At 38.9% G+C, this 27,080-nt stretch overlaps 1 protein-coding gene across 2 annotated transcripts; it reads right to left on the reverse strand.

The window, feature by feature from the left end:
- Positions 1 to 27,041, reverse strand: LOC116243711 (ADP-ribosylation factor-like protein 8B). Of its 2 annotated transcripts, XM_031615102.2 has the most exons (7): positions 26,796 to 27,041; positions 22,461 to 22,541; positions 8,436 to 8,509; positions 7,538 to 7,631; positions 5,369 to 5,436; positions 3,409 to 3,479; positions 1 to 426 (listed from the first exon to the last, which is right to left on the reverse strand). In XM_031615102.2, exons 1-7 carry the CDS (start codon positions 26,982 to 26,984, stop codon positions 377 to 379), a joined length of 627 nt encoding a protein of 208 aa, XP_031470962.1. In that variant the 5' UTR covers positions 26,985 to 27,041; the 3' UTR covers positions 1 to 376. The 2 variants fall into 2 exon arrangements, with proteins under 2 accessions (XP_031470962.1, XP_031470971.1); XM_031615111.2 differs by lacking the exon at positions 3,409 to 3,479.
- Between the last annotated feature and the right edge of the window lie 39 nt (positions 27,042 to 27,080).

Genomic DNA, 27,080 nt, shown 5'->3' on the forward strand with positions numbered 1-27,080 from the left:
TCTGTTTCCACTGTGCAGTTTATTCAGTTCAAAATTAGAAAAAAATAACCAAACAAAAAACACTGTTTGACAATTCACATGCAAAAACTCAAACATCTCAGCCCCCAAAAGCACCGATTTCTTTCCATCCTGTATTAAGGTGTTCAGGAATTTCATCTAGGCAAATATCTGTATTTATTATTAAAAAAAAGAAAAAAAAAAAAAAAAAAAAGCCAGAACCAAAATGGAGAGACAAGCTATAGTTTAATTTCCATTAACAAATATGATCAAAGTGAGTCCTGGTAGTATGCAGCTGTATTTTTTATCTTTTCAGTTGTATATAGGTGATAGGAGTCAAAGTGATTGGGAAAGAAGAGTTATCTTCAGCAAGTTTTCTTCAACAGTGTCTTGATTTGGAGTGCTGAATAAGCCATTGCAATGTTATGTCTGCCAGGATAGAAAAAACAAAATGAAAAACTCAACAGTCTGTCTGCAGAGCTTAGAGGGACAGCACAGCACAAGCAAGTTAATACAAATTAAAAAAAAAAGAAAAAGCAAATAAAGAAAACTCAGTAACCACAGGCCTTCATTCATACCTCATTAAAAACTGAGCACTCAAGACTGCAGGGTTCTTCTGTTGTTTTTTGTTTCTAAATTACGTGCATTTTTATATTCCTAAAATACGATGACTGGCATCAAATTTTCTATAGATAAAGAACTGTTGGAAAAGCAAAGATCTAATACGACCATAGGATGTACTGTAAAATCCAGACTGTAATGAAATGCAGTATGAGAACAAAGGCAGAAATACATAACCAAAAGAAAAGAGAAGGGCAGGCATCTGACAAGGCATGAAGAAGCCATTTAAGTAGGTTCTAGGAGCCCAAGGTCTCTGAAAGACATGGAACACTGGAGTAAAATTTGAGAGCTGAAATTGATCCCCCTCCTGATACTAACTTATGCACTGGGCTGAAGACTGCAGCAGTTTACAAACTGATTCATGAGCAGATCAGTTGTTTTTGCCTCACGGCAGTAACATCTGTTAGGGTGGTAGGAAGGATGCCAGGAGGCAGGAACAACCGTAGCCCTCAATTTTAAATTTTTCGCCCTATTTGTGCTAAATTCTAAATGGCACTCCAGGAAGATCAGCTTAGGCACTGAGGCAGACAAAAGCATCCCAGGGCATCCAAAGCTAATAACTATGTACTAATCTTCCCCAGTCTCTCAGGACACAGAAACTGACAGCCTCAAACAGACACCCCTTGATGAGGCTCGTTAGTTAGGTTACAGTTTGCACTGAAAAATGACTCTCTCGTTCAACTGCATTGACATCAATCATAAATGTGGAGCAAGAGGACAGCTCCCACTCTTCTCCTTAACAGAATTGTATTTTCATCATTTTAATAAGCTAAACACATTTTCATTACAGTTTTTTCATCATAAATGATATCTACTAGTCCTTTGATCTCCCCAGGTTATTTCTCAATCTCTTTTCAGTTTCCCAGGTCTTTCTCAAAAAATGGCACAGAATTCACACTGTGTTCCAGTAATGCACATGCAATTCCAAATGCATGTGATATACATCATCCAATCTCTTTTTTTTTTTTTTTAATTTCCCTATGCAAATATTCAGCAACCAGATCAGCTTCCTCAGGCACAATGTTACACTGGAAGATACTTGACTGATTCTCAGCCAGCACTTGGTTATTTTTGCTTTTTTTTTTCCTTCTTCCTATCTCTACTCTCAGGACTCCCACAAGTAAGTGATCTATACTGTTCTGCATTAGTGATCATTCTTTTCATTAGTTTCCAATTTACAAATTTTAGCATAATTTTTTTTTGCATGCTTTTTTCCTCACAGCCATTCACATAAATGAACTAAGATTAATACCTATTTTCTCCAGAATGCTTCCAGAAACGATGCTGCCTGATAGTTTCCAGTTACATTATCACTTTGAGATCCTCCACTGAAGCCTTAATGATTTTAATGAGGATCAGACACCACATTTATAAAACTTGAAGGCGAAGATGGTTCTTAGGTGAACTGGGGAATACATCCCGAGTTTTGAACAAACCCATGCTTACTTAACTGGGAGCCATGCAATTTTGGGAGTCATCCAGTTTCTGGTGTCCTCTACTCTCAGCCTTTCCTTCCCTACCCTGTATTTTACTTTTTCATTTTGTTGCTAATTTAGGCCAGCCTCCAACTCAGTCTGTCCTTCACTTCTGCAGATATCCCTAACCCTATTCTTCCCAAGTTTAACAATACATTCTGTGCATTCCCCTTACTCAGAAATAATGGTTACAACCCAAGCTGGAGCAAAACCAGGTCTGGTCCCCTTCAAACCAGTGCACCCAAAGCCTACACACCACATCCAAGGGAACAGATGAGTGGTCTGCCTGACACTGCCTAATACATTCCTGCACTTGGCTGAAATTTCCCTAACTCACTGAAGATCAGGTATGACAGCACAGTCACCTCACTGCCTCCACTATCTGCTTCTCCCTGCCCAAAGAGAAAATTTTCCCTGCTGCTGGGAGAAGATGGCTGTCCTCCAGTTTTCACTCCCACTGTCTCTCACTCAGCTGAGTCCTACAGAGCTGACCAGTTCTTCCAAGAAGCCTGTCTTCTTCAAGAAGCAGCTAGAAGTATCTACCAGGTTGTACGTGTCCCAGTGAGCACCACCTATCTCAGCAATGCACAAGGAAGATGGGTGGCACAGACCATGCCAAGGGCTGCCAGGGCTGGCCTAGCCTACCTTCCCTCCTGCTCACTGCAGTGGCCAAGTGAGCTCAACTATCTCTACGGGATAGAGAGGAAAGGGGAGAACATGACAGAAGACAGGAACAGGAAAGTGAAGAAAAGAAGAAAGAGAAAGACTGAGAAGGGCAAAAAGCAAAGGCTAAATATGAGACAACTTCATGCGGCTTTCAGAGGTCCCCAACAGACTTTAGGGTAAATTCAGCATGTCTTCAGTAGGACAACAGCAGTAGTCACTCTATTTGAGGAACACCCTATAGTCATGTGCATATAAGGTCTGCTTTAAAAGTAAGATCACATATGGAGAGAAACAGTTATTAAAATTTTTTAAGTACCACCTAATAATTGGAAGGCCTTCATACACAGTTACTATGTCTTTCAAAAGTAGCACAGTCTTTGTGTGGGGTTGAGTCCATTCCATTTTTAAACCCCCTTTTCCAAGATCCTTGCCAAATTTATTTCTTAACTTCACCCTATAAGTGATTTTTAAATTACATATAATTATATATTAAAAGATACACCACTGAAGGTGGTATTTCCAACAAAGTCTTTCAAAGAAATTTGAGATTTTCAAGCACATGTGGGAGCTAAATATTCAAATCTCATTAATGTTTCTAAACATCTGATCCAAAGTATACAAGATGAGGCAAAAAGAAAAAGAAGCTTACCAATGTTATCCTTCTCTTTACAGGAAATAGAATAGCAACAGATTTCTCTGTCTTGAATAGCTGAAAGGTTTCTAAAGAACAAAAACATGTTTTAACATCACAAAAACGGGCAACAGAAATTTCCTGTATTTTATTCACTGGGTTAAATTCTACTCTCATATATTAAATTTTTAAAATATGCCATAGCACATTAAATTGTTATTTTTTTAATTATAAAGACATTAAGGTTATAAAGTTATTTCAAATATTAAAGTTTCTCATTAAGTTAATGTAATAATGAATAATAAAAAAGCAGAATTTAATAAGCTGACAGTAACAATCTGTGCCGAATAACAGCACTTGTTTTAGTGTTCAACTTCTTCAAAACTTTTAGCTCCATTAACATTTGCAATCAAGCAACAGTATTCAGCATTATTCTTCAGAAAGCTTATTATGTCATATACAAAGCTGATAGATCCGATTCCTACTGAAAGGAAGCCTCTACGGTTAGGAAGATATTGTTTCTTAATTTACTTCAGTTTCATTATGGGAATCTCCCTATTCCCCAGAATTTCTAAACACTCTTCTATTTTTTTCATTTGTTTATCCTCACACAAGTGAAAGGAACATGCAGGAGACAGATGATGCTCATGGAACAGATGGCAAGTAGAAGCACTGAGAAAAGAAGAGTCTAAAGTTTTGCAGAAAAGCACCAGGAAGTTCAAGCTGAACAGGAATCAGCAATGTACCCTTACACAAAGAAAGCCAACAATAATACCCTGGACTACGTTAGGAGCAGTGTTGCCAGTAGGTCAAAGGAGGTGACCGTTTCCCTCTACTAAGCATTGATGAGGCCAGATCAGGAGCTCCATGTTGGCTCTGGTGTCCCAAGTAGGAGAAAGACATGGAGCCACTGGAGAGGCTCCAAAAAACAGACTACAATATTATTAACTGGAGCATCTCTACAATGACGAAAGGCTGAGAAAGTCAAGGCTTTTCAGCCTGAGGAATATCAGGCTTAGGGAGGGCAGGGAATCTTATCAATATGTACAAATAACTGAGAGGAGGCTGTAAACAATATGAAGCCAGGTTCTTTTCAATGGGATTGAGTGACGGGACAAGAGGCAACAGGCAGAAGCAGGAGTACAAGACATTCCATCTGAGCACTGGGAAACCGTTTTATTCTAAGGGTAACCGAGCACCGGAACAGGTTGCCCAGAAAGGCTGTGTACTCTTTCTTCTTGGAGATATTCAAAGCATTACGTGGAAATGGTCCTGCGTAATGGGCTCTTAGGAACCCAGCTTCAGTAGAGGACGTCAACTAGATATCTCCAGTGGTTCCTTCCAAACATTTTGTGACTCTGCTTTCTAATTCTCCATTGCTCAGCCTTTGGACCAGCCTTCTAAACAGAAAGCTTTGCTTCACTTCCTACTGATTAAAATTAGGTGATCTGAGATACAAAAATTATTCTGCAAAATTATTGCAATACAATCCATTTTTACAAAATTGTGTACTTCATTTAAAATTACCCTTGCAATGCAACAATTTAAGTCAGTTTCAGTTATACATGAATATATGCTTAGGATACATGTCAAAAATATCCAAATTGCTCACATTTATAGAGAGTAGTTTGAAAAGATTCTGTTGTAATGCCATTTGAACACTAAACTGCCACTCCAAAGTACTCTGGGAAGTGATCCTACTACTATCTGTAGCAGTTCTACCTTCAGCGATGGGAGAACAAGATTATCTGAAACAACTTTACACAACTGAAATAATAACCAACAGAGGTTCAATTCTCCTGCAGTCAGCTATCAGCCTAGATTGCTATTTCAACAGCTAGCAGCTCTTGAAATGGAGCATCTGAGAATGCAAAATGGAATCTCTTACAGCTCTGTATTGCCACAGACTACAAAAGAACTTTCTCTTATATATCTTATTTCATAGTGTTTTAGCTTTTTACACTGACCAGCTACTTACAATTTCTCAATTAACTGCTTTTCATCCAGTGCACCTGGGAGGTCTCTTTTATTTCCAAGGACCAACACCTGAAAGAAATAATTCATATTTATATTAATCCATGGGCAATAACAGTTTATTTCTGTATTTTGTCACCTATTGCCAATATTTAGGATCTTGCAGCCAAATATATATATACACACACTGCAATAGCTGACATATTCACATTGACCAATGTCTGTGTGAGCAGCCTGGAAACATCCTTTTGCAGTCAGGTATGTATTCTCTGAAAACTGAATGTGTTCAATCATCTATGAGTGCATTAGTATCAGAAGTTCCATACACGGACTCCTTTAGCATGAAACAAAAACTTGGAGGATAGCATGCATCACTGCACTCAAGCCACCAGTAGACAATGAATCTACAGGACCAGATCAAATGTATGACCCAGCAGTAAACGTTGAATCCTCAAAACCACTTAATTCTCTCTACAGTTTTGCTTCCCTGGTTCTTAATGTAGGTATAATGTAGGTATACATACCACAGCTCACCCTTACCCCAGTTAAATGACTGATTCCTTTCCCTCCCCTTTGAATACCCATTATATAAGAATGAAAACAGCAACAATTACAAATGAAGTCTGAGAAATGCAGAAAATTTACTAAACAGATGCTCAGACTTAAAGTCTCAAGTACAAGTTAAAGTCAGATGAATGGTTTGAGTACATTCTAAAATAAAGTAAGCAACAAAGGTTTTTTTTAATTATAACTGCATCACTGTTTTACAGATGTACTTCAATTCCCAGACAAAGAAATGATTGTCTCATTAATTCCCATGCAACTGGAACACAAAGAAACCCATTACTTACACTCTCAGATTAATAAAGTTATCTTAAAATTTATAATGCCAAAGCCTAGTTAACATAAAATGGAGAAAGTTCAATACTAGTGACTATCTATGAAATAAAAATAAGTTAAAAGTACATTACTGCACCGTGCTGGCCAAGCTGGGCAAATGAAATGTGGTATCATAACATATAAAAGCAAAGGAATTTAATTAGGTAGTTTTGACAGTAACCTATTCTGTCAAGGAAGGGAAAGTGAAAATTAAAACAGTTGGTACAGACAGTAAAGAAAAACGACATCATCCACCATTGACTGCTGTAGAATTTGTTCAATATTTAAGTAACACATAAAAACAGAATAACAGCAAACTTTATAATAAAGATCAATAATCACTTGAAAAACTCTCTGATAAATGCATTTGCCTAATTTTATTCTCTCAGTGAATTCATGTGAACTTTCTGTCCACTCCTCCTCAGATGACTTCAAGCTTTTGTACTGGGCTGAGCATCCACTCACTTGCAAAGAGGGTTGAAGCAAAAGCCATTAAGCTGTCAGTAAGTCCTCCCTAATTTTTAAGTATTATTAGTTTCTTTCTTATGATCAAACATAATAACTCATTTGGTGATGTCAGCATTAAGGTCAATGCTAGATTGATTTATATCAGGTCACGAATGACAGATTACATTTAAATGAATCACTGAATAGAAGAATCATAGAATGTCTTGGGTTGGAAGGAACTTTATAGACTACGTAGTTCCAAGCCTTGTCATGGGGTTCAACCTCATTTTTGAACAACATTAGTCTCTAACTCCATAACTCCTCAGCAGAATTTCAGCACGATTATTATTTGACACCTCATACTCGAGAACCATTATAATTTTGCATTTTTTCAAACATTTTTATTTTGAAAATCCAAACAGTCAGGAAATAGAAGTCAAGATAGAAAAAGTCAAGTTCCTCCACAATCTCTAGAAGCAGAGATGACTATGTTAGCATCTGACAGAAAGACAAATCTCACATGTCTTAAGATACTGCCACAAACATATTTAGGTCAGAGGTTTAAACCTAGTTGACAAGGGGACTGTCTGGAAATCATTATTTTCTGATTATGCCACATGTGAAAATGAATTTGTTCCAAATCTCTTCTGACCTTTAGACTAGAAATGTACAAACACACTGCAGCTCTGATAAGATGCTAAGTCCTGTGAAAAAATATTACACAGTTGTAACAAGGCTGCAACAGACTTAAGCTAGTATTTTCTAGAGTCCAGGAGAACACATTCACAAGGATTTAAGACTACACCATCTACGGTCAGGTAAGAACAATAAAAATCAAAATACGTACTGGAATTCCATGCAATTGCGGTTTATCTATCAAACTGTGCAGCTCATTCTTTGACGCTTCTACTTTTTCCAAGTCTGCTGCATCCACCATGTAACTGCAATGGGAAAACAGATATTTATGGTATTGTCCTTCACTTGCAGAAAGCTGCGTTAAAACTTCTGTATAATGTGACAAATGCATTCACATTGTCAACAGCATTACACCACTCCTCATTTGTATAAACCCTGCATTTATTAATACTGGAAGACACAAAACTGGAACATACAATTTCTTATATATCTGGAACATAGGATGCATAAAACACATTACTTGTATAGTGTTGGGTCTTCTCACTGAATGGTCTGACAGACTTAAGCATCCTATTACAGACTTTTCTAGAAGCATCTGTTTCTAGCAGCAATATTTTTTTCAGTTCAGAAATCTAACATCAGCAAAGTAATAAAGAGTAATGGATAAATGGGCGGAGAGAATGGACTCTATTAAATACACTTCTCTCTGTACCTATATCAAGTGCTAGGAATCAACAAGAATATTACAAGTATAGATAATAATTTTCTGTCAGCTGAATAATGTGTTCCTTTCATCCAGATGCCAGAAAAGTCAAGACAAGTCACTCTAATAATAAGTCAATTAACTCACTATTACAATGCAAGTATTTTTTTCTTAAATTCTGCTTTATGCTGATATAGTAGCCAGCTTCCAAAAAGAAGGCTGCTGCAAATTTTATGCTTCCTTCTTGTTTGCATGTTATCACCAAGCTCAGTTAAACATCTCACGATAAGAGAACAGCAGCACAATTAAGAAATGGGTAAGTGATGGAGAAGGACAGGAATGCAAGCATATCCATATTTTAATGTTAAAAATATTATGCATTTTAATATTTAAAAAAAAAACTTACACAACTGCATTGACTCCCCTGCAGTAACGCTCCCACATGCTTCGAAACCTTGGTTGCCCTCCAATGTCCCATACCTGGAAAAGATAAAAACACACCAAGCCCAAAACTTTTTTTGAACTATACAGAACTAACAGAAGAGAGCGTAGCAAAAGAACTCTTCCATGCAATATGCACATTGTGTTTACACTGCCTGAATGTAGCTCCTAGACTGTCTTCAAGAAAATTATATTCTCAGCTTCTTCCAGTCAACAAGTAAGTCAGTCCTATGACTGAAACAGTTCCCAGTGTCTACCAGAACCAGAACGCTTCTGCCCTTTTCCATTAATAGCAAAAAAAAAAAAAAAAAAAAAAAAAAAAAAAAAAAAAAAAGTCTAACTCAGATCCCAAATTGAATTGTTTAAATACATGGTCAAGACCCACAAAATTTGGCTTATTTGAATGAAAACATTTATGGAGTTGCATTTTTTATGGGGCTAGGGAGACCTGAGATAAGAATACATCAAGTCCTCAGTGGGATAAAGGATACTAATAAAGACTTGGTCAGAGAGTAGAGCCAGTCCACAAAAAGGACTGTATATAGAGAACTCCAGGACCTCAGCTCTCCCACTTGTTCATTAGGTGTTCATTAAAAGGCACATGAATTAGAACCAGAAAAGAAACAGCAGGGTAAGGTAAGGTAAGTGATTAATATGTGAATCTTAAGAAAAGGAAACGTAAATTCTGCTTGGGATTTTATAAAGCTCCAATCCTGCAAATGCTTATGCCTATTGTTAACATCAGACAATCACAGTGAATTCCTTGTCATCAAAGGGCTAGCACATTATTCTTCTATACAGGAATTACTTCTACTTTGCTTGCAAAAAAATTAGTATTTTTGGTGGATGAAAATAAACAGCTTCAGAGATCCAAGATCAAAACAGCAGGGATAGGATCTAATTGTCGATGCAAGGACTACACGTTGATGCAGCTGTTGCAGCTACATCTAAAGGCTGCAACATCTAAGTTGTATTACATGCAACATGGCTTGTAAAATATTGATGAATACTGAAAAATAAAAGGAGTGGATTTGTTCCTATACCAAGGACTTACCCCTTATTTCAAATGATTTAGCTATCAAAGTTATACGTTCCATACATCAAAACTAGGACAAATATCCATTACAGCCCAAACTGAATTTGCAAGTAATATGCACAAAAGCAAAAGTTTATGCCTTCCAAATTTCCTTAGGAGTTGTTTTCACATTTATGCTTTCTAAATCAAAACACATTAAAGCTGCTATGACAAAATAAAACAGACAATATACCCTTGGATTAAAGACTTTTTCAATTAATGTTGACTGTATTTTTCCTTCCACAGTCCATAGATCACATTCTGTGACTGATAATCTTACCACTCCTCTTGGAATAACATTAGTATATCACATAAATGTACATTGTCTTTGATCCCTCTTACAAGATTAAGAATTTTACACATTAAAGAGAGTTGGGTGAACTTCTGAACATGAACTGGGTATCAATTATGATCTGCACTGACATCTGAGGTGCTGTTTCAGAAGTCTTAATAAAATAAACCTTTTATTTTTAAAGCTTGAAAGAGATGAGCACCCTGTTCAATATTATAGTTAGATGACAAACCTCTCATCAACACTAATTACTCCAATAACTCTTCAGGACCTTGAAACTAACTGTAGCCATCTGGTGACATCTGTGTGTCTGGAGAAAAAAAAACAAATTACTTTCTTGGTAGATCAGAGGAGAAAAGAAGGGGCAAAAGGATAGGGAAGGCCAGTAATAGAATTAGATTTCTGGAGACTGATTGCCATTATTCCTGGTAGCCAGAAAAATTCAGAAGAAGATGTGGCCTGGACTAATCACAAAACAAATACAAGATAATGAAATATTGGTTCTGTCCTTGTTTGATGATATACTGTATGTATAATGTATTAAATCACACTGCAGAACAAGTGTTATTCTCATTAGGAGAAAGAGTCACCTTGAAACAACAGAAAGATAAGTCATTTCCAGTTAGTTTCCCTCACAAGGCTTACAGTTATTCATTAAAAGTACAACATGAAGGACACGAGGTGTTCTTAAAAGCATGTGCAAAGCAAGTTTCTATCATTGCATTACCTTATAATTACCTTAATTAAAAAATGAAAATTAACTGATGAAATAAAAAATTACCTCCTTATTTATGAAATTAAAATGTTGCTAGGAGTAACTTTCTAATACTCTTTACTATATTGTATAATGGCCCTAAGCCATTTTCACTGTAAATCAAACAGACAAAACTGTAAGAGGCATTCTTACATTCAGGAAAAAGAAATGTGCTGTATTACAGATGTTTTTGTGCATAACCTCTGCATGCTTTGTATGTTACTTATTTTTGTATCCCAGTATGTAATACACAGATAAACATTCTGGGAGAGGAGGGAGACTACACCCTACCAACAGAATATCAAGTTAGCTAAAAAGTTAAGCTCACTGTGTCTTGACGATTTTAAAAAGAGACTGGACTTCAATTTCTCCCATGGTTTTTGTTGATCCCTCAGGAATAAAATTTTCACAACGTATAATAGGTAGTTTTATGCACAGATCAGCTGATGTTAAGCACAAAATGCCTACAGAATGACCAAAACAGACAAGAAGTTCCTTTGATATCCAGTGCCGTTGTCTCAGAGGAGATTAACATCTTAAGTTGTTCTTTACGCTAAATCTCAGTTCTATGTATTTCTGCATTCCTATTTCTGTAATATTTTATAAATCACTACATTTTTTGTTCCCATCTATATCAGTAGAACAGTAATTCCTACCATGCTTGCAAGTCTATATCTCATAAAGAAACGTTTTAATTTGCAAACAAGATTAATCACTGTACTTCAGAATCGCTATTTACCACAATCCTTACAATTACCTGTTCAGTCAGCCTATTTCAGAACAGGAAACTCTCTGGGTATGTCTCTTGTTCATACAGCTTTAAGGCTCCTCGCTAAGACTGCAGATATCAGCTATGTTTAAGGAACAAATATTTTCCTTTTGCACAGAGGTGTATCATGACAGTTGAGAAAAAATGCAGTTATGGGTTAATTTCAAAGTTTCCAAAAGCTTTTCTAATATGGGGAGGCTCATTAACACTCTAGTTGTGCGTCTTATAATTAGCTTATATTGTGGGAAAATTTGACAGTTATTGAGAAAGTTGCAGGAAAAGATAAGTAGTAATTTCTAAATGCTAGTTTTTCACAGCTTTTTTTTTTCCCGACACGCTGGGTGGGATTTCTCTTGCAGACAGAGATAAGTACAGTGACACATTTCTGTCCTCATGTTAATGCATGGGCACAGTACCTAAGACCTCACTGTAGGCTGACAGCTGTTCAGCTATTCAGCTGACCAGAAGCAATGCTTTCTTTAGGAAGACAGTATTTCACTCTAGGCTTGCCAGTAGTGACTAGAGCTTCTTTCAATATTGAAGGAGCTTAATCTTCATGCAGATATGAAGTTGATGGCATTGAAACATCCTAATTTGCAAGCTGAATTTGACACTGTAAGTACCTGAACATAGAAATATATATTTCTGATTGGATGTAGTCAGAAACTATCAGCCATAAAACCTAACCTAAACAAACAGATGAGAAAGTTCTAAATACAGAAAAATATTTGGGCAGAATAAAGTAGCATGAGCAACATTCAGCAACATGTTGTACATAGACAAATCCAGGTAAACTGATACATGACTTAAAGAGCTCACACATACACAGCAAGCACAGTGACAGCATTCATAGCCAACTCACTGTGAAGAGGCAAAGAGAAACTGGAAAGCAGTTCCTGCAATTCATTTCCTGCAATTTCAGCCACCTAAAATGTAGGCATCTCATCCAAGTTACTAGCATCTGGAGCTCCCTGAGGGCACCTAAAGCAGAAAAAGCTGTCATCTGTCTTACCCACCTCACCTATCAGGTGAACCATTCTTGCAAAGCACGCACTGCCTTCCACTGAGTTCAGGCAAATGGCTCCAGTTGGCCTCCTCCTTTTCACTGGCCAAGGTTAGGAGAGAAAAATCCTGAACAGTCACCTACTCTAGAGTGGAATGTTCACTCAGTAACACTCTCCTTTTTTGTCTAATGAATGGGAAGAATAAAAAGAGCTAAATGAAGTACACTTTTTAATAAATTGCCTTGTGATTACAAAAGTATAGAGCCTTACTTGTAGAATTCTAACCATGTAGCTCATTATGGAAGTGAGAACACACTCATAGTTCTATTAATTGTAATTAGTATCTGTCTATTACCTTGTATTTTGCAAACATCTGAACAGCTGCCTTAGAACTGAAAAAAAAAAAAAGGCACACAGCTACAGTTTCTGCAGGCAATACTTCCCAGAACAGCCTGTTCTCTGAAAACAGCCTTGGTCCTTCAAAGAACCCTGCAGTCACCCCTCCCTGGTGATAATGCCCAACTTTTTAACATTTCTGCAATTAGGTAATTTATTTTAGTCATGCCAGGCAGAAAAAAATGTACTGTATGCACAGTTCACACCGTTCATAATTAATTTAATCATGGCACCGCATTGTCAGCGGAGAGCTAGAAACAGACCTGCAGCACAAAATGGCTGAAGAGACACAAGGCACAGTGTCTGATGGACTTTAAATGGGACACGGAAGCAAAGTCTGTTCTCAGCAACTATTTTCTGAATTTAGTGCTGCTTACAGCCACGCTGTGTTCTAAGGCAGGAATGCACCAGGGAGGTTACGTTTAGAGATAAGACTGCAGCCCTCTTAATGAAGATGTAACACATCACTAAACACAAGAAACCAATCCATCCTGGCCTAAAAACTGTGTCCTCTGCCAGGCAGAAAGCCTTGACTAAGGGTGAGTGGTGATGAACAGTCCTCACAGGATCACAAACCAGACTCCAGACATCAAAATCCAAGAGATTCTGGTGAAGGTCAGCATACAGAAGTCATAAGCTATGAGCAGAACCTGCATTTGGAAGACCGACAGCAAGGAGACCAGAGGCAAGGTCATTGCTAGCCCCTAACAACCAATCGATAACTACTGCAGTAATTATTAATTTTACTTGTTCCTGAGGAACATATAACCATGAAAGCAAAAAGAGTACGTGCTCAGCAGCAAAAACTATTGGGATGTGCAACACGGCATATGCTGGGAAAACTTACTCTAATATTGGATATTAATGTCTGGTATTACTCTAATACCAGACAACAATAGGACATTCTCCGAAGCCAGCTTTAACTCCACTGAACTCCCACTGTCTGTCCCCCTTGCTCTCTTACCTCTGGAATGAGCAATTATGACAGATTCTCAGCATGCATCAATGAGACAAAGCTGCTGAGGAGAGAACTAATCAGAGGCAGCATTTATGGTTCCCAGGCACCCCAACAGTATGTTGGAATAGAACATATGTTTATATAAGTTACAGAAAACTTCAAGCTGGAAATGGATAAAAGAAGATCAGAATCCTAAATTACCTGGACCAACTTGAGAAATGGTCTGAAATACAGCAGCTGAGATTTAACACGTGCAGGTTCAGCATCCATATTCAGACAGAAGGAACCAAATACACCAACACAAAATAGGTGATAATCCAGTAGATTATTACGTTTCCAAAGAACAGAAAAATGAGTAGTGTTCTTTACGGCTGTCAGACACAGAAGAACAAAGCAGCTCAATCTATAATGATGGAAAATCATTCTAGAAACTGGGAAAAAGCTTTTTTTTTTTTAACTCTGAGAGTGAAAGTGCATAGCATAAAACAAGGTATACTGTAGAACTCTCTTCATGGAATACCAGATTTTAAGAAAGAGTTAATTAGAGATATTTGAGTATCAAACACCTGGTTCATCTCAGAGCACAAGGCTGGTTTATACAATTGAGTCAGTTCCTTGAGATCAACTGTTCCTATTCTTAGGAGTCCAAACAGTTACTTTGAACGGCCAGTGAGATATTTGAGGATTCTTGCTTCTGGTCCCATGCATTTGCCCAACCAGTGAAGACCCTTCTGCCAAATACATAACCCTAACTCACATTATTTTCTGTGCACAACTGAGCACATACACAGCCTACAAGAATTCTCTGATGGGACAATGATTTAATATTTTCCCTGCCCTTCACTAATACTGGTTGACTGAGAACTAGACAATGTAGTCCAGGCATGGCTTCATCAATGCAGAGGAGATGAAGGTTTCCCTTTCCTCAATCTCCTGGCAATATTACTCCTTGTGCAGTTCATGAACCATTGGCCTTCTTTGTGGTAAAGACACACTGCTGTAGAGATGATGACCCCCATGTTCTTTTCCACAAAGCTGCTTTCCAGTTGGCTGGTCCCCAGCACATCCTGGTGCCTGGGGTTGTTCCTCCCCAGATGCAACTTCCCTTTTTTGAAGTGCTTCAGGCTCCTGTCAGCCCATTTCTCCAGCCTGCTGAGGTCCTTTTATGTGATGGAACAACCACATGGTGTATCTACTGCTCTGCTCAGTTTGGCAGCACCGGCAAACTTGCACAGGCTGCAATCTGTCCCGTGAGACATTAATGAAGATGTTAAATACCCCCTAGTCACTGACTAGTGGCTGGACTTTCTGATGTGATGTGATCCTGATTGATTTGACATTAGACCAGAGATAGTATGGCGTTTTCAAATGGACTCAAACTGGAATACCCCAGTACTTGTAGAGAATCTACTGGAGCTGTATCAGCAATACAGTCACATGGTTGTATTATAGCATGAACACGTGAGATGGTATAGCAGCAGCTGTTTTTTAACTGTAGGATGAAACATTAAAAAGCAGGAGGATTATGTATATCTGCCAAAACTTGAAAACAACTGTTTAGAGGAGGAAGGAATGCAGCAATGAAGGAAGCAAGAGAGGAACACACTGAGCTGGGACCCTTCTCCATCACATCAGAGCAAACAGCAAGCAGCAAGATCTGGCTTGGCCCTCAGGCACTTGCCCAGGCTGTAGCTGCCATGGAAAGAGGCTGGCCTCTAGCGGTGGCAGCTGGAATAACTGCAGTCCGACCTCCTCAGCTCGAGTTCTCACCAGGCTGCACCACCCAGTGGAGCGCAGAAACCAGCTGGTGATACGACTTTAAGACAGTAAGTTTAAAGCACGCTGAAACACCAAGGAAATTGAAGTTGCTTTTTTTCTGTATGCATTTCTTGTGTTACAATATTTCTTTTTTTATTTCTTATTCTAGAACTCATTCTAAGATTCTTTAGGATCAAAGGTTGATTAGTTTGAGTTCCACAAACATTTCAGAGAACAATTAGCAACGTGTGTCTTCTGAGTCTCTCAAAATGTTAAACGTCCTATCTATTCTCTAGCTTACTGAACAGTAAACCTCACTAGAGTAAAAGTATCAATAAAGTGCTGATCCAAAAACAGAGCAATACCACAAAATCAGATCACTCAGCAAACGACATTTTTTTTTAATTAAAACCTCAAATTATTTCAATCATACAGCTTTATCAAAATAAAATAAAATAAAGGAAAGCCATCAGTTTCATTATAAACTTCATAAGAGCCTTAACAGATCCATAAGGTGAAGTACACTAAGCATTTTGATACTGGAATCTTGTAATTTAATATTTTGACCACAGCCTTAAAATCCACTAAGCTTCTTGCTTGGACTGTAAATGTCTGCTCAAACACTTCCTCTTTTCCTTCCATTTTGTTTTGGAAATAAAAGATGAGAGGTTTTATGAAATATCTGGCCACACTAAAGTTTAGCAGTACATGGTTAGAGCTGAGAACTTTATGGCTTTTATCACTTTCAACCACATGAGCCACATTACGGACCACATAAAATTGGCACCTCTCTATTCTTCAGGCCAACACAAATCAGTATTTTTCTTTCCATGTGGTTCAGATAAATGCTTACACATAAGTATGCCAGTCACCATACTTTTACACTCTAGGATGACAGACTAAATCCGCTGGCTTCTGGAAAAGACTGTCAAAACAGGAAGAAAGTAGACTGCTTTTTTTTTTTTTTTTGTCTTCTGGAATAGAATAGAATCTAGAGACAGAACTGCAATCAAGAAACCAGACAACAATGCTGCACTAGCACAGTATTTCCTTTTTAGTGGCCTAAATGAAAATATGGCAAAAAAACACATGAAGGATTATTACCACCCACTTTTTGGTGGTGTAACTTTATCTTCCTAAAGCGATCAGTCCTAGTCTTCTGCAATGCCTTTTTTTTTCCCCTTGATGACTTTTTGACACAGATAGTTTCTCAGTCTCACTCTTATAGTAGATTTAATGTCTTCTTCTATGCAGCATACCAAAACCTACAAAAAAGTCAAATGCAATAACCTATCCGCATGCCATGAACACTTTTCCTGCCACATTTCAAGGACTTCACAAGTTTAGTAAAATAATGCTTTATCCAAGAATTTTCATAGTAGCTGATGGCTGGATTATCATAGCCTTTTGGTGCTTGAGAAAAAATCATGCTTTATTGCTGACACATCCCCCTCAGTATTCTCCAGTCATCAACATATCAACAAATTCTGTCATTCTTCTCACAGTAAAATAATTTTTAGAAATTGTATCTAGCAATTAGTAAGATTTTAACAATTTATCTAAACACAGGAATAGTGACTTGTAAGTACTTTTTGACAGGCTTTTAAGGAAGTAAGCTTTTATACAAAACAGCCATATCCTCCTCTTTTTACTATATACTACTGTCACAGAGACAATTAGAACTTGTTGGGATAAATTATTTTCCTGTGCATACTGGTTTCCCAATTAAATACTGTTTTCAAATCTAGTTATTTTTTAATAATGCTAGCATTATCCTTTTATTCCAATCAACTGTATTGTAAAACCTATTGTATGACTTTTGGAATTGGACACAGTTGCACAGAAACTCACAAACATCTCATGCTTGCATGATGTTCATCTTAGAATGTCAATTCTGGCACAAATTATTAGTCTTTTTTTTTCACATGCTTGGGCAGGAGTGGCTGGAAAGGGACCCTCATGTACTCACAGACAGTTGGCTGAATATGAGCCAGCAGTGTGCTCAGGTGGCCAAGAAGGCCAACGGCATCCTGGCTTGTATCAGGAATGGTGTGATGAGCAGGACTAGGGAAATCATCCTGCCCCTGGTCTCGGCATTGGTGAGGCCTCACCTGAAGTACTGTGTTCAGTTTTGGGCACCTCAGTACAGGAAGGACACTGAGGCTTTTGAAGGACTTGGAGAATATACCCTACGAAGAGAGACTGAAGGAACTGGGGCTGTTTAGTCTGGGGAAAAGGAGGCTGAGGGAGACTTTACTGCTCTTTTCCAATACCTGAAATGTGCTTACAGTGAGAGCCGGATTGGTCTCTTCTCACTGGTGACAGGTGACAGGATGAGGGGAAATGGCCTTAAGTTGTGCCAGGGTAAGTTCAGGTTGGATATCAGGAAAAACTTCTTTACAGAAAGAGTTGTTAAGCACTGCAATAGGTTTCCCAGGGAGGTGGTTGAGTCACCATCCTTGACTGTGTTTAAAAACCATTTGGATGTGGTGCTCAGGGACATGATTTAGTGGAGGGTTGTTAGAGTTAGGGTAGTATGGTTAGGTTGTGGCTGGACTTGATGATCTTTAAGGTCTTTTCCAACTTGAGCAATTCTATGATTCTATGATTCACTATAAATGTACTTAGTATTCTGAAACAAAGGGAAAGTTCATGTAGGAAGACAAAATTCCTGCATGCCTGGAAGAACAGTAAGAAAAAATTACCTGTCTGAATAAGTGAAAACTTAAAGACAGTTGGACTTTCTAAACTAGAACAAATAGTTTTTTCTTGTGAGTCTGCATTTGCGGCTTCATATCACAGTATTAATCACAATTCTGTCACTGGTCTAGTTCTCATAGACATTGGCCATTGATGGTTAAGAGACTAAGAATGCCTTAGGATGCATCTGCACTTGTAAGGCAAATACCTCTGATGCAGTTGTTGCAAATACATTATCTTTATTTGCTGTCATAGCTAGCACAAGTTCATTTGTGTACAGTAAGTAGAATAATGAAGGAGAAAATCTATACAATTAGCACATCAATCAGACTTTTGGTATTGATGGCCACTGACTTTTTCATAAATTCTCTTTTATAGTTAGTATGAATTATTAATTAATTCCAAGGATTAGAAAAGTTTAAAATCATGCAAAGTGCATAAATTCTAACAATATAGCATTCAACATTTATTTTAAAAAACACTGTCACAATCATATAAATTCACAATCAGTCTACGTGTGCAAACTGAACACATAATTCTGGCAGCCCTCTAGCCATAGTCTGTGTTAACTGTACTCAAGAGTTTATAGCTGTCAGGGTGGAAGGATGAAGGAAAATGTAACTTTTCTCCGCAACTGAAAAACTGCTTTATTCCTCTCCACATTCTGTCTCTAAATATGGAGCCCTGCAACCAAGACAGTCCACCCAGATTGCCCCCAATACGCACATTTGTACCCTTTCCCACATCACAGAGGCAACCACGTAGCTGGGACTATACTACTTCAATAATTTGACCAGGGGCAAACTAATAAGGTTGCCCTGCTTTTGTTTTAAAGAGGTTGCTTTCAACTACCTCAGTTACACTGATATCGCTTTGCCATGGGATCACTAGTGCAGATAGAAAGGAGTAGTAGGGTGTATGAATAGGTTTAAAGTAGAACGTAAAGCTTCACACTATGATCAACTTAACCTGATTGTAAAATGTGACCTTTAACCTCCACTACCCTCACCTGATTCCCTCTTAGTTTTCCCAGAAGTAAGTCTGGTTTGTCCCCACTGTAAGGAACATCATTCTCAGGTTCAGAAGTAGGCAGAAGAGCAGGTGTGATAAAAGGTTATTTTTTGATTTTTTGAAAACTAACTGACTTCACCTCCCTCTACAAGAAATGTGGTTTGGAAAGAATTTGGAGCCCAAATGAAAACTATTTAGAAGCTCTGATTTTGATTTAAAAGGTGTTTTTTTTCCTTAGAGAGAAGACAAATAGGAATGCATTGAGCTGCTATTACATTTAAGCATTTTCTTTCTACATCAGACTTCAAACCTTTGATCAGCAATAGCAGATGGCTATTGGGAGACATTCAATTAACAGAGGCACTCAAGACTAGTATTTCTTTTTTCCCTCTATCATTCACTGACATCCACTCCTGGACATCTGCTGCTTTCTCTTGAATTCACAGGAGCAGTTACTTTGAGGAATGAGGAGTTTATGGACTGACCTTCATGCGTACGCACAATGGAATGAGTCATAAAGAAACAAGGCAGTGAAAGAAGGGAGCACGTCTGACTAAGATAATGATTGTGATAAGATTTGGAAGGAAAATTGTTCTGGGAGTTACTAAAAAATGCCTGAAAGACAGCACAGTCACTGGTCACAGCCAACACAAGGAGAAAGTCCTGTTCAATAAACTTAATCTCCTTTCATGAAGTTACCCGCCTAGTGGACCAAGTGAAACCAGCTGATAAAATCTTTCTGAGTTTCGGCAAAACTTTTGATGCTCATTTTCACAGCATCCTTCCAGAAAAGAAAAATTCAGCACACAGCTAGACAAAGACAAATGCAAAAAAACAGACAAAAAAAAAAAAATGCAATGGGTGAAACAGTCGTCTGATGGGTCATGTCCAAAGGGTATCAGTAAATGGGGTTACATCAAGCTTAAAGCCAATCACTAATAGATTTCAGCAGGCTCAACTTCAGGGCCAGTTCTCTTTTAATATTTTCATAATTTACCTGGATGTAGGACTCAAACGCATGCATACTAAATAAGTTTGCAGACAGCAGTAAATTAGGAGGAGCTGTTGGCTCCTTGAAGATAGAGAGGCCTTGAAGAGAGATCTTGACAAACTAAGAGAGCTGGATAATCACCAACAGCATGAAGTTTAACAAGAGCAAGTGCCAGACAGAGTGTGGGACAAGACAGTATGTGGACAATATCTGGATATACACAGATACATAAATATAAGGCTTTGCTACACACATGACTAATGCTGAACTACATGTAAAATAATGAGAAATTTTATCTTTAGGAATAAACCATAAAACTGAGAGCCACTGAACACTTCAATTTCTAGAGCTCTCAACTCATACCTTATTTCTTACTTACTTATTTCTTACTCTTTGAGTCAAAAATTCTTTTGAAGGTTTTCTATCAACATTTAAGAAAATCACTCATATAATTTCTACTTTTTGTGCTATAATATATTTTAATGAAAACATGATAAAGGTATGATAATTTGTATTTACTTTATTAAATCAGACACTGCCATCACATATTTTTGTATCCTGTGATGACATTCTTCAAAGGGTTTGGCCACCCAACACTGACTTTTGCAGTTCTCATCACACAACAGATTTGGTTTTTTAAGCCCACAAATACACAGAAACGATCTGTACTGGGGAAAAAAAAAAAAAAAAAAAAAAGTTTAGGCTTCTATCAATCATCTAGCTTTTGGGTAATGTCAAACTTAAAAATACTTCTATAATTCTACTTTGTCTTCCTGCTCTACCTACTCCCTGATAAGAGTATGGTCAGATTCTCCCTCAAAACGAGCTGTATTCATGCACCATACTGATTGTTTACAAAGACATAGAACTTAGGTCATCACAGCCATAATGATTCTCCTCCATTTCACATTTTATTTTATTTTACATTTTATTTCACACCACTTTTAAGTCTTAACAGCCTTTACTGTGGACCTAGTTTTCAGATATTCACCATCATTTGTTTTTTATATTCCGCCAAGATTTCCCGTGAAATTAAAATCAGGTTAAACCATGAAAAGAGTTGTTATTTCATCCAAACCTGATGTGAATCTCAAGGAGAGCATACTAGAAAGAGGGTTGGAGTGCTGCAAGTAAAAAACTGGATCTAACATTACATCCTTTTCAATATATTTCAAAAGTCTGGCTTTACTAGGCACTAAAATATACAGGTGGTTGTGGTGCATCTAGTGATTATCTTATATCCATTTAACATCGAAGCAGATACTCAGTTTAAATGTTCAGCTGAAACTCCCTATAGTCATGAGAGATTTTGAAAAAGCATACCAAGAGATTAACACCAGAAACAGGCAGTCACAGTATCTATATCCCTATGGTCATCTTAGGTTTTGGACGATGATTATACTTCAGCGTTAACATCTCCCAAGCAACACAAGTCAGTTATCCCTTTTATCAGCCTGTACTTCCTCACTGTTTAAAGTGAGCAGGTAGATAACTTACAACTGCTTATTTTCACATTACAGGTGCTTTCAGAAAATCATTCCTAGGTACAAGAGTCATGCCAACCCAAGGAATAAGAACACCTTTAGAACTGAGCAAGAAAGGAGAGAAAATGAAGGAAAAGAAGGGAAAAGTCAAGGTAAAAGCAAAAACCTACATTCTCTTCACCTAATTTTAGATAAAAGTTATGAATTTGAACTAATCAACCTGACTCCCTTTATTATCAAACAACAGAGAGAGCCTTCATGCTAGTGATTTGTCTGTATTTTGATGCCCATACTATGAATTACAATCAAACTGGCAGCATCTGTATCTCTCCATATCTAGAGAGAAAAGGGGCACTAAGAGATGGTGCAGAGACAACTGACTTAGATTAGATGTACTATTTCTTGATAGCTAACACAATGTGATCTAAAATGCATTCTCCACTGAGCTTCAAAAGTTAACAGGAAAGTTGCTCCAGATTTCTGAGAAAGGAGGAGAGAATACAAGAGAGGCACCTCTAGGTTGTTCGCTTGGCTCCCCAAGTATCTCTGAGTTTTATGACCTTTCTAATCCAAAGGAGCACCAGGTTCCACCTGGCATGGATATCATGAAATAATATATATTAATGTAACACAGAAATGTATAACTATATGCTCTTAAAAGAATTTCTGAACTACAAAAACAGATAGGTGATTCTTTATCACCTGAAAAAAACAACTTTGCATACAGTTTCATTACAAATTCTTATCATTCTCTCTTTTAATTATACATTCTATGTTAATGCAACCATGCACACCTACCTTTATGGTTACGTTTCCTTTTGTTATTTTTCTCATATTGAAGCCTACTGTAGGAATCATATCTTCTGTGAACTGCCCTGACTGGAATGCAAAAAAAAAAAATACATATTATAAAATAACTGACACAAAGCAGATGAATTTCTCACTTGCAAAATAAAATTTTATTTTAAAACACAGTAAAACACCATATTAATTTTCCACAAGAGAGCATTGGCCAGCACTTCAATTAATGCATTGTCACACCAAGGAAGACTGTTCATTTCAGTCCCTTTAAATGATCTTTTATTCTCCTCAGTGACAAAGATCACCCCAGAAACCACGAGACTTCAGATAATTCCTCATCTGATTCTTGAGCAAACCAGAAAGCAGGGTTGTCAAAATACAATAAAACTGACTATATTTGAATTTTTCCCCATAATTTTGTGGGTTGGACTCAGTGACCTCTGGAGGTCCCTTCCAACCCCCACAATTCTGTGATTCTGTGATTTTCACCACTACTGCCAAAGGTTTAACCATCAGATGTAACAAATGGTGAAGAAGTACTCATTTAAAGAGCACTCTGAGCTTCTGAATAGGTGAAGCAGGGAAGTCCAGCTGTGGAACCTAAGAGAATGTCACTGAGACAGAAAAATTCAGGGAACTAACTCAGTATACCATAAACCACAACAAAATGCTGAATGCCTACCTCCAACCCGCAGCAAAGACAAATACTTCTACAAGATAGATACTCATCAGTACAACAATGAAACCTTACAAAAATTTATCCACTGCAGAAGATAGCTTTTGATGAGAAAGGTGAAACACATTCTTATGAGTTATGACTTATGAGCATGACTTATAAGGGACTGAATGTCAACACAAGTAGTGTATTAAGATCTGACCAAGGTTACTTAACAACTCTTTCTATACAGAGGTCCAGGTCCTGCTGTCTGCAATGCACACAGCAGTCCTGGTTTTCCAGTCACACAGAGAGAAGGAGCATGGTGCTTCCTGGAACTGCCACCGCCCTTTTGCTTCTATCTTCCCACTCCCTTCATTCACATCAACATCCTTTGTATTCTTTATTTTTTCAGCATACAGGTATACAAATGAGGGAAACAAACATCCTCCAGCAGAGCCCTCCCACTCGTGAAGCAGATGATCAGAGCTGCAAGGTGCAGCACAGCAGCAGCTCACAGCCCCACAGTGCCATCAGCTATCCTTAGTGTTACTGCTGATCACTACACGCTTTCTGCAACTGCTTTCCTCACTCATGGCAGATTGAGTGACCTCTGGTTTGTGTCCATTAAACAAGTTCTTTTAATTTAGGATTAAAAAACTATATAGCCTTTGCCAGCTATGTGCTCTTCTCAATGATTTGGGGGCTTGGAATTTGATCTCTTAAGCAAGAACCAAATTCCATCAATTACTTGTTTGATCTTAGCACTGTGAAATTGTGTACCACACATCATCCCCACTTTCTGTTGCTGGAAGTCTCTTTTTCTTCTCCTTCCTTGCTTCAGTGACTTGTCAATAGCAGCAGTGAAGACAAATGCACCAGCAGTCTCCTACAGATCCACGCACCCGAAAGTGACAGAAGTTTTTAATAGGATCCATCACTACCAACCTGCTGCAGTGGGTTCTGGCCTGTTTTGCTAAAATATGTAGTATATATACTTGCTGAGGACAAAATTTTTGTGGATGTATACACACTTCCTAGCAGATAAACCATGGGGATGTAATATCACTATTTAGGAACAGGAAAGCCAGGAAAAAACAGATACCCAACTCAGCAAGTTATTGTTTAGGCAAAGCATAAGAAGTCTGGATTCCATTTTGATCACAAATCATACACCACATTCAATACACTGAACTGGAAGATAAAAACAGAAACCAATCCAGTTTGGAGGATAGAATGCAACACATAAATGTTTTCTCTTTCAACAGTTTTAATCTTCTAAAATTTTCAGTTCTCGTTGAGTGGATCCAACTACAAACTATGTACTATGTTTACAGTTCTTTATTTTCCCACAGAATGAAAAAAAGGAAATAAGTATTTTTAATCTTTCACCCATATTAGCACAAAAACTCTGATTACTGTGTTGTTTCAATTGCTGTTAGCAGGAAAGTATAAAAGTAAAGTAAAAAGTTCAGTTTTGCTTTCTAGCAAAGCTTCACATGACAAATGAACTATTTTCCTGAATATTCAAGATGTACAATTTCATTGTTACACTTGAGTAAAAGAGATTGTTCCCTAACAGAAATGAAAATAATGAATGCCAAGAAGACTGTAATGCCTTTTCTAAATGCTGATGAATATCAAACTGACAATGAATACAAAGTCATTACACCTTACACAATCAAAAACAATGGGGCAGATTCACTTCAATTCATCAGTGTGCATCCACAGTAAGAGGTGGTGAACTTACCCAAGGTTTCCACTGGTAACCAAGAACTAAATAAGGCTCTATCAGGGAGGAGACTGTTCTAAAGCATGTTTATTGGATGGTAGCGTAAGAGGAACTCAGAATACTACTGCATAGTGAGAAAAATAATTATTTCTTATCATTTGTTTTTATGATCCACTGAAGTATGCAACGAGTTCAAGTATTTGCTGTTTTGTAATGGTTATTTTCCCCCTGCTGCATGCTAACCACACTTACACAAACACATGCCCATCACCAGTCTGTTTGCCATCCTCTTATCAATTGACACCTACTGCCTTATCCCAAATCATTTACTCCCAAATTCTTCAACCACCCTTCTTTGGTGTTTATCAGGGCACGTGATCTCCAGATTAAAAAATCCAAAAGCTACAAAAACTGTAATCTGTGACATTTCTCAGATCAGAAAACATGGATGCCTTGCAGAATGCTCTTTAAAGAGATGCTGACAAAATTAGGCCTGCATAAAAGGGAGTGTTATCACATCTGGGTTAGCATGAGAAAGACAAACATGTATGTTATTCTACAGGTGTAGTCTGAATGAGTGGGCATTTACAAGCATAAAGTCTGACAATGCACACTACTGTTAGAGCACTGAGGTCTCTGAAATGCTGTGTTCTCCCCTGCTCCCTTTATTAAATCAATTCAAGAAACAATACAATCTATTATGTCTCCTCCTTCAGCAAAGCCTGCTGCAGGAAGCATGCTTCCAATGGATTATGAGAGTACAGAGATCTATGTTATTATGACCATCTGAAACTAACAAAAATGTGAATTTAATCTATTTTCTGTTTATTGACCGATGTGCCTCAAAGCACACTATCATTGCTAGCTGCACTTTCTCCACTCCATTCATTTTTATCCTTTCTCTCAACTTCTTCACTCACACTAATTCACCATCTCCTTTTATTCCCTGTAACGCACACGAAAGAAACAACAAATGCCCTACGCTTCTGTTCATCACTGTCTCCCTATCTACGACTACAGGCCCTACTCCTGCTTTTGTTCAACATCTAGATGCTCCCACCTCATGGCAGGTGAAGCTGCAATACAGTAAGAGCCGATGACTTCGGAGAAGATGGCACCATTGACAAGCTTCAAGATCAGCACAAACCCTATGTAACGTGCATTTGTTTGCAACCTTCTGATGGAAAGCTTTGGGGCAGATAGAAAAGTGCACCAGCAGGGTGAGCAGCACATCAACCAAAGATGAGAGTATTTCAGCATGGAGACAGAATGGAAAATGTCACGGTAGATGTCCGTGCAGACACTGAACAAGGCAGCAAGGCCATCCCATTGTTACAGTGGGAAGGGAATGGCGTGCTGGACTTGAATGCTAGGGAAGGGCTGGGCATCAGGGAACTGAGGGATGTGGTGCAGCTGACGGGAGAAGCCAGTAAAGGGAAAGTTGAGGCCCCGGAGGAAGCACAATGTCTTACTGATTAATTTGGAATACACTGACGTGAGCGGTCAGCTCTCACTGACGGGTGAGAATTCGGGAATCTGATTTGCGACGGTCACGTCGTGCGGTCGCGACACACGAGGCATCTTCTTCTTCTCCTGTGTAAAACGCCACCCCCATTCGAGCCCGGCGGAGACGCTCGAGGCTGCAAAAGGCGCGCAGCCCCTGACGGCCCCACCCGTCCCGCTGCGCCGCACACAGCTGCAGGGATGTCACGACGGCGCACGGCTCCGCCGCGGAGGCGCAGCCCGCACTTGTTGCTGGGGAAAGCGGAGCGAAGGGGCCGGCCGAGACCGGCCGTGCGGCCAGACCTCCGCCCGCCGCGGCCCTCAGGGCGCTGCCGCAGCCCGCCGCCCCCGGCCGCCGCCCGCAGCGCCCGCCCGCCCCGGCCCCTGTCCCTGCCCTGCCGCCGCCCCAGCCCCAGCCCGGCGGCGGCGGCGGGGAGCGTACCGCCAGCACGGTGAGCAGCGTGGTCTTCCCCGAGTACTGCAGCCCCACCAGCGTGAGCTCCATCTCCTCCTTCCAGAACAGCGAGCGCAGCCACTCCAGCACCCGCGCCACGAGCGCCAGCATCCCGGCCAGCGCCCCCGATCTGCGGCAGGCGCCCAGCCCCAGCGGCACCGCCTCGCTGCTGGGCATGGCGGCGCGGGGCGAGGCGGCGGGACGGGAGGGGCCGGCGCCGGCGGCGGGCGAAGCGGCGCACGAAGCGGCGCGGGCACGGAGCGCTCGGCGCGG

Source organism: Phasianus colchicus, chromosome 1, assembly GCF_987193195.1.
Source record: "Phasianus colchicus chromosome 1, bPhaCol1.hap1.1, whole genome shotgun sequence".
NCBI lineage: Eukaryota > Metazoa > Chordata > Aves > Galliformes > Phasianidae > Phasianus > Phasianus colchicus.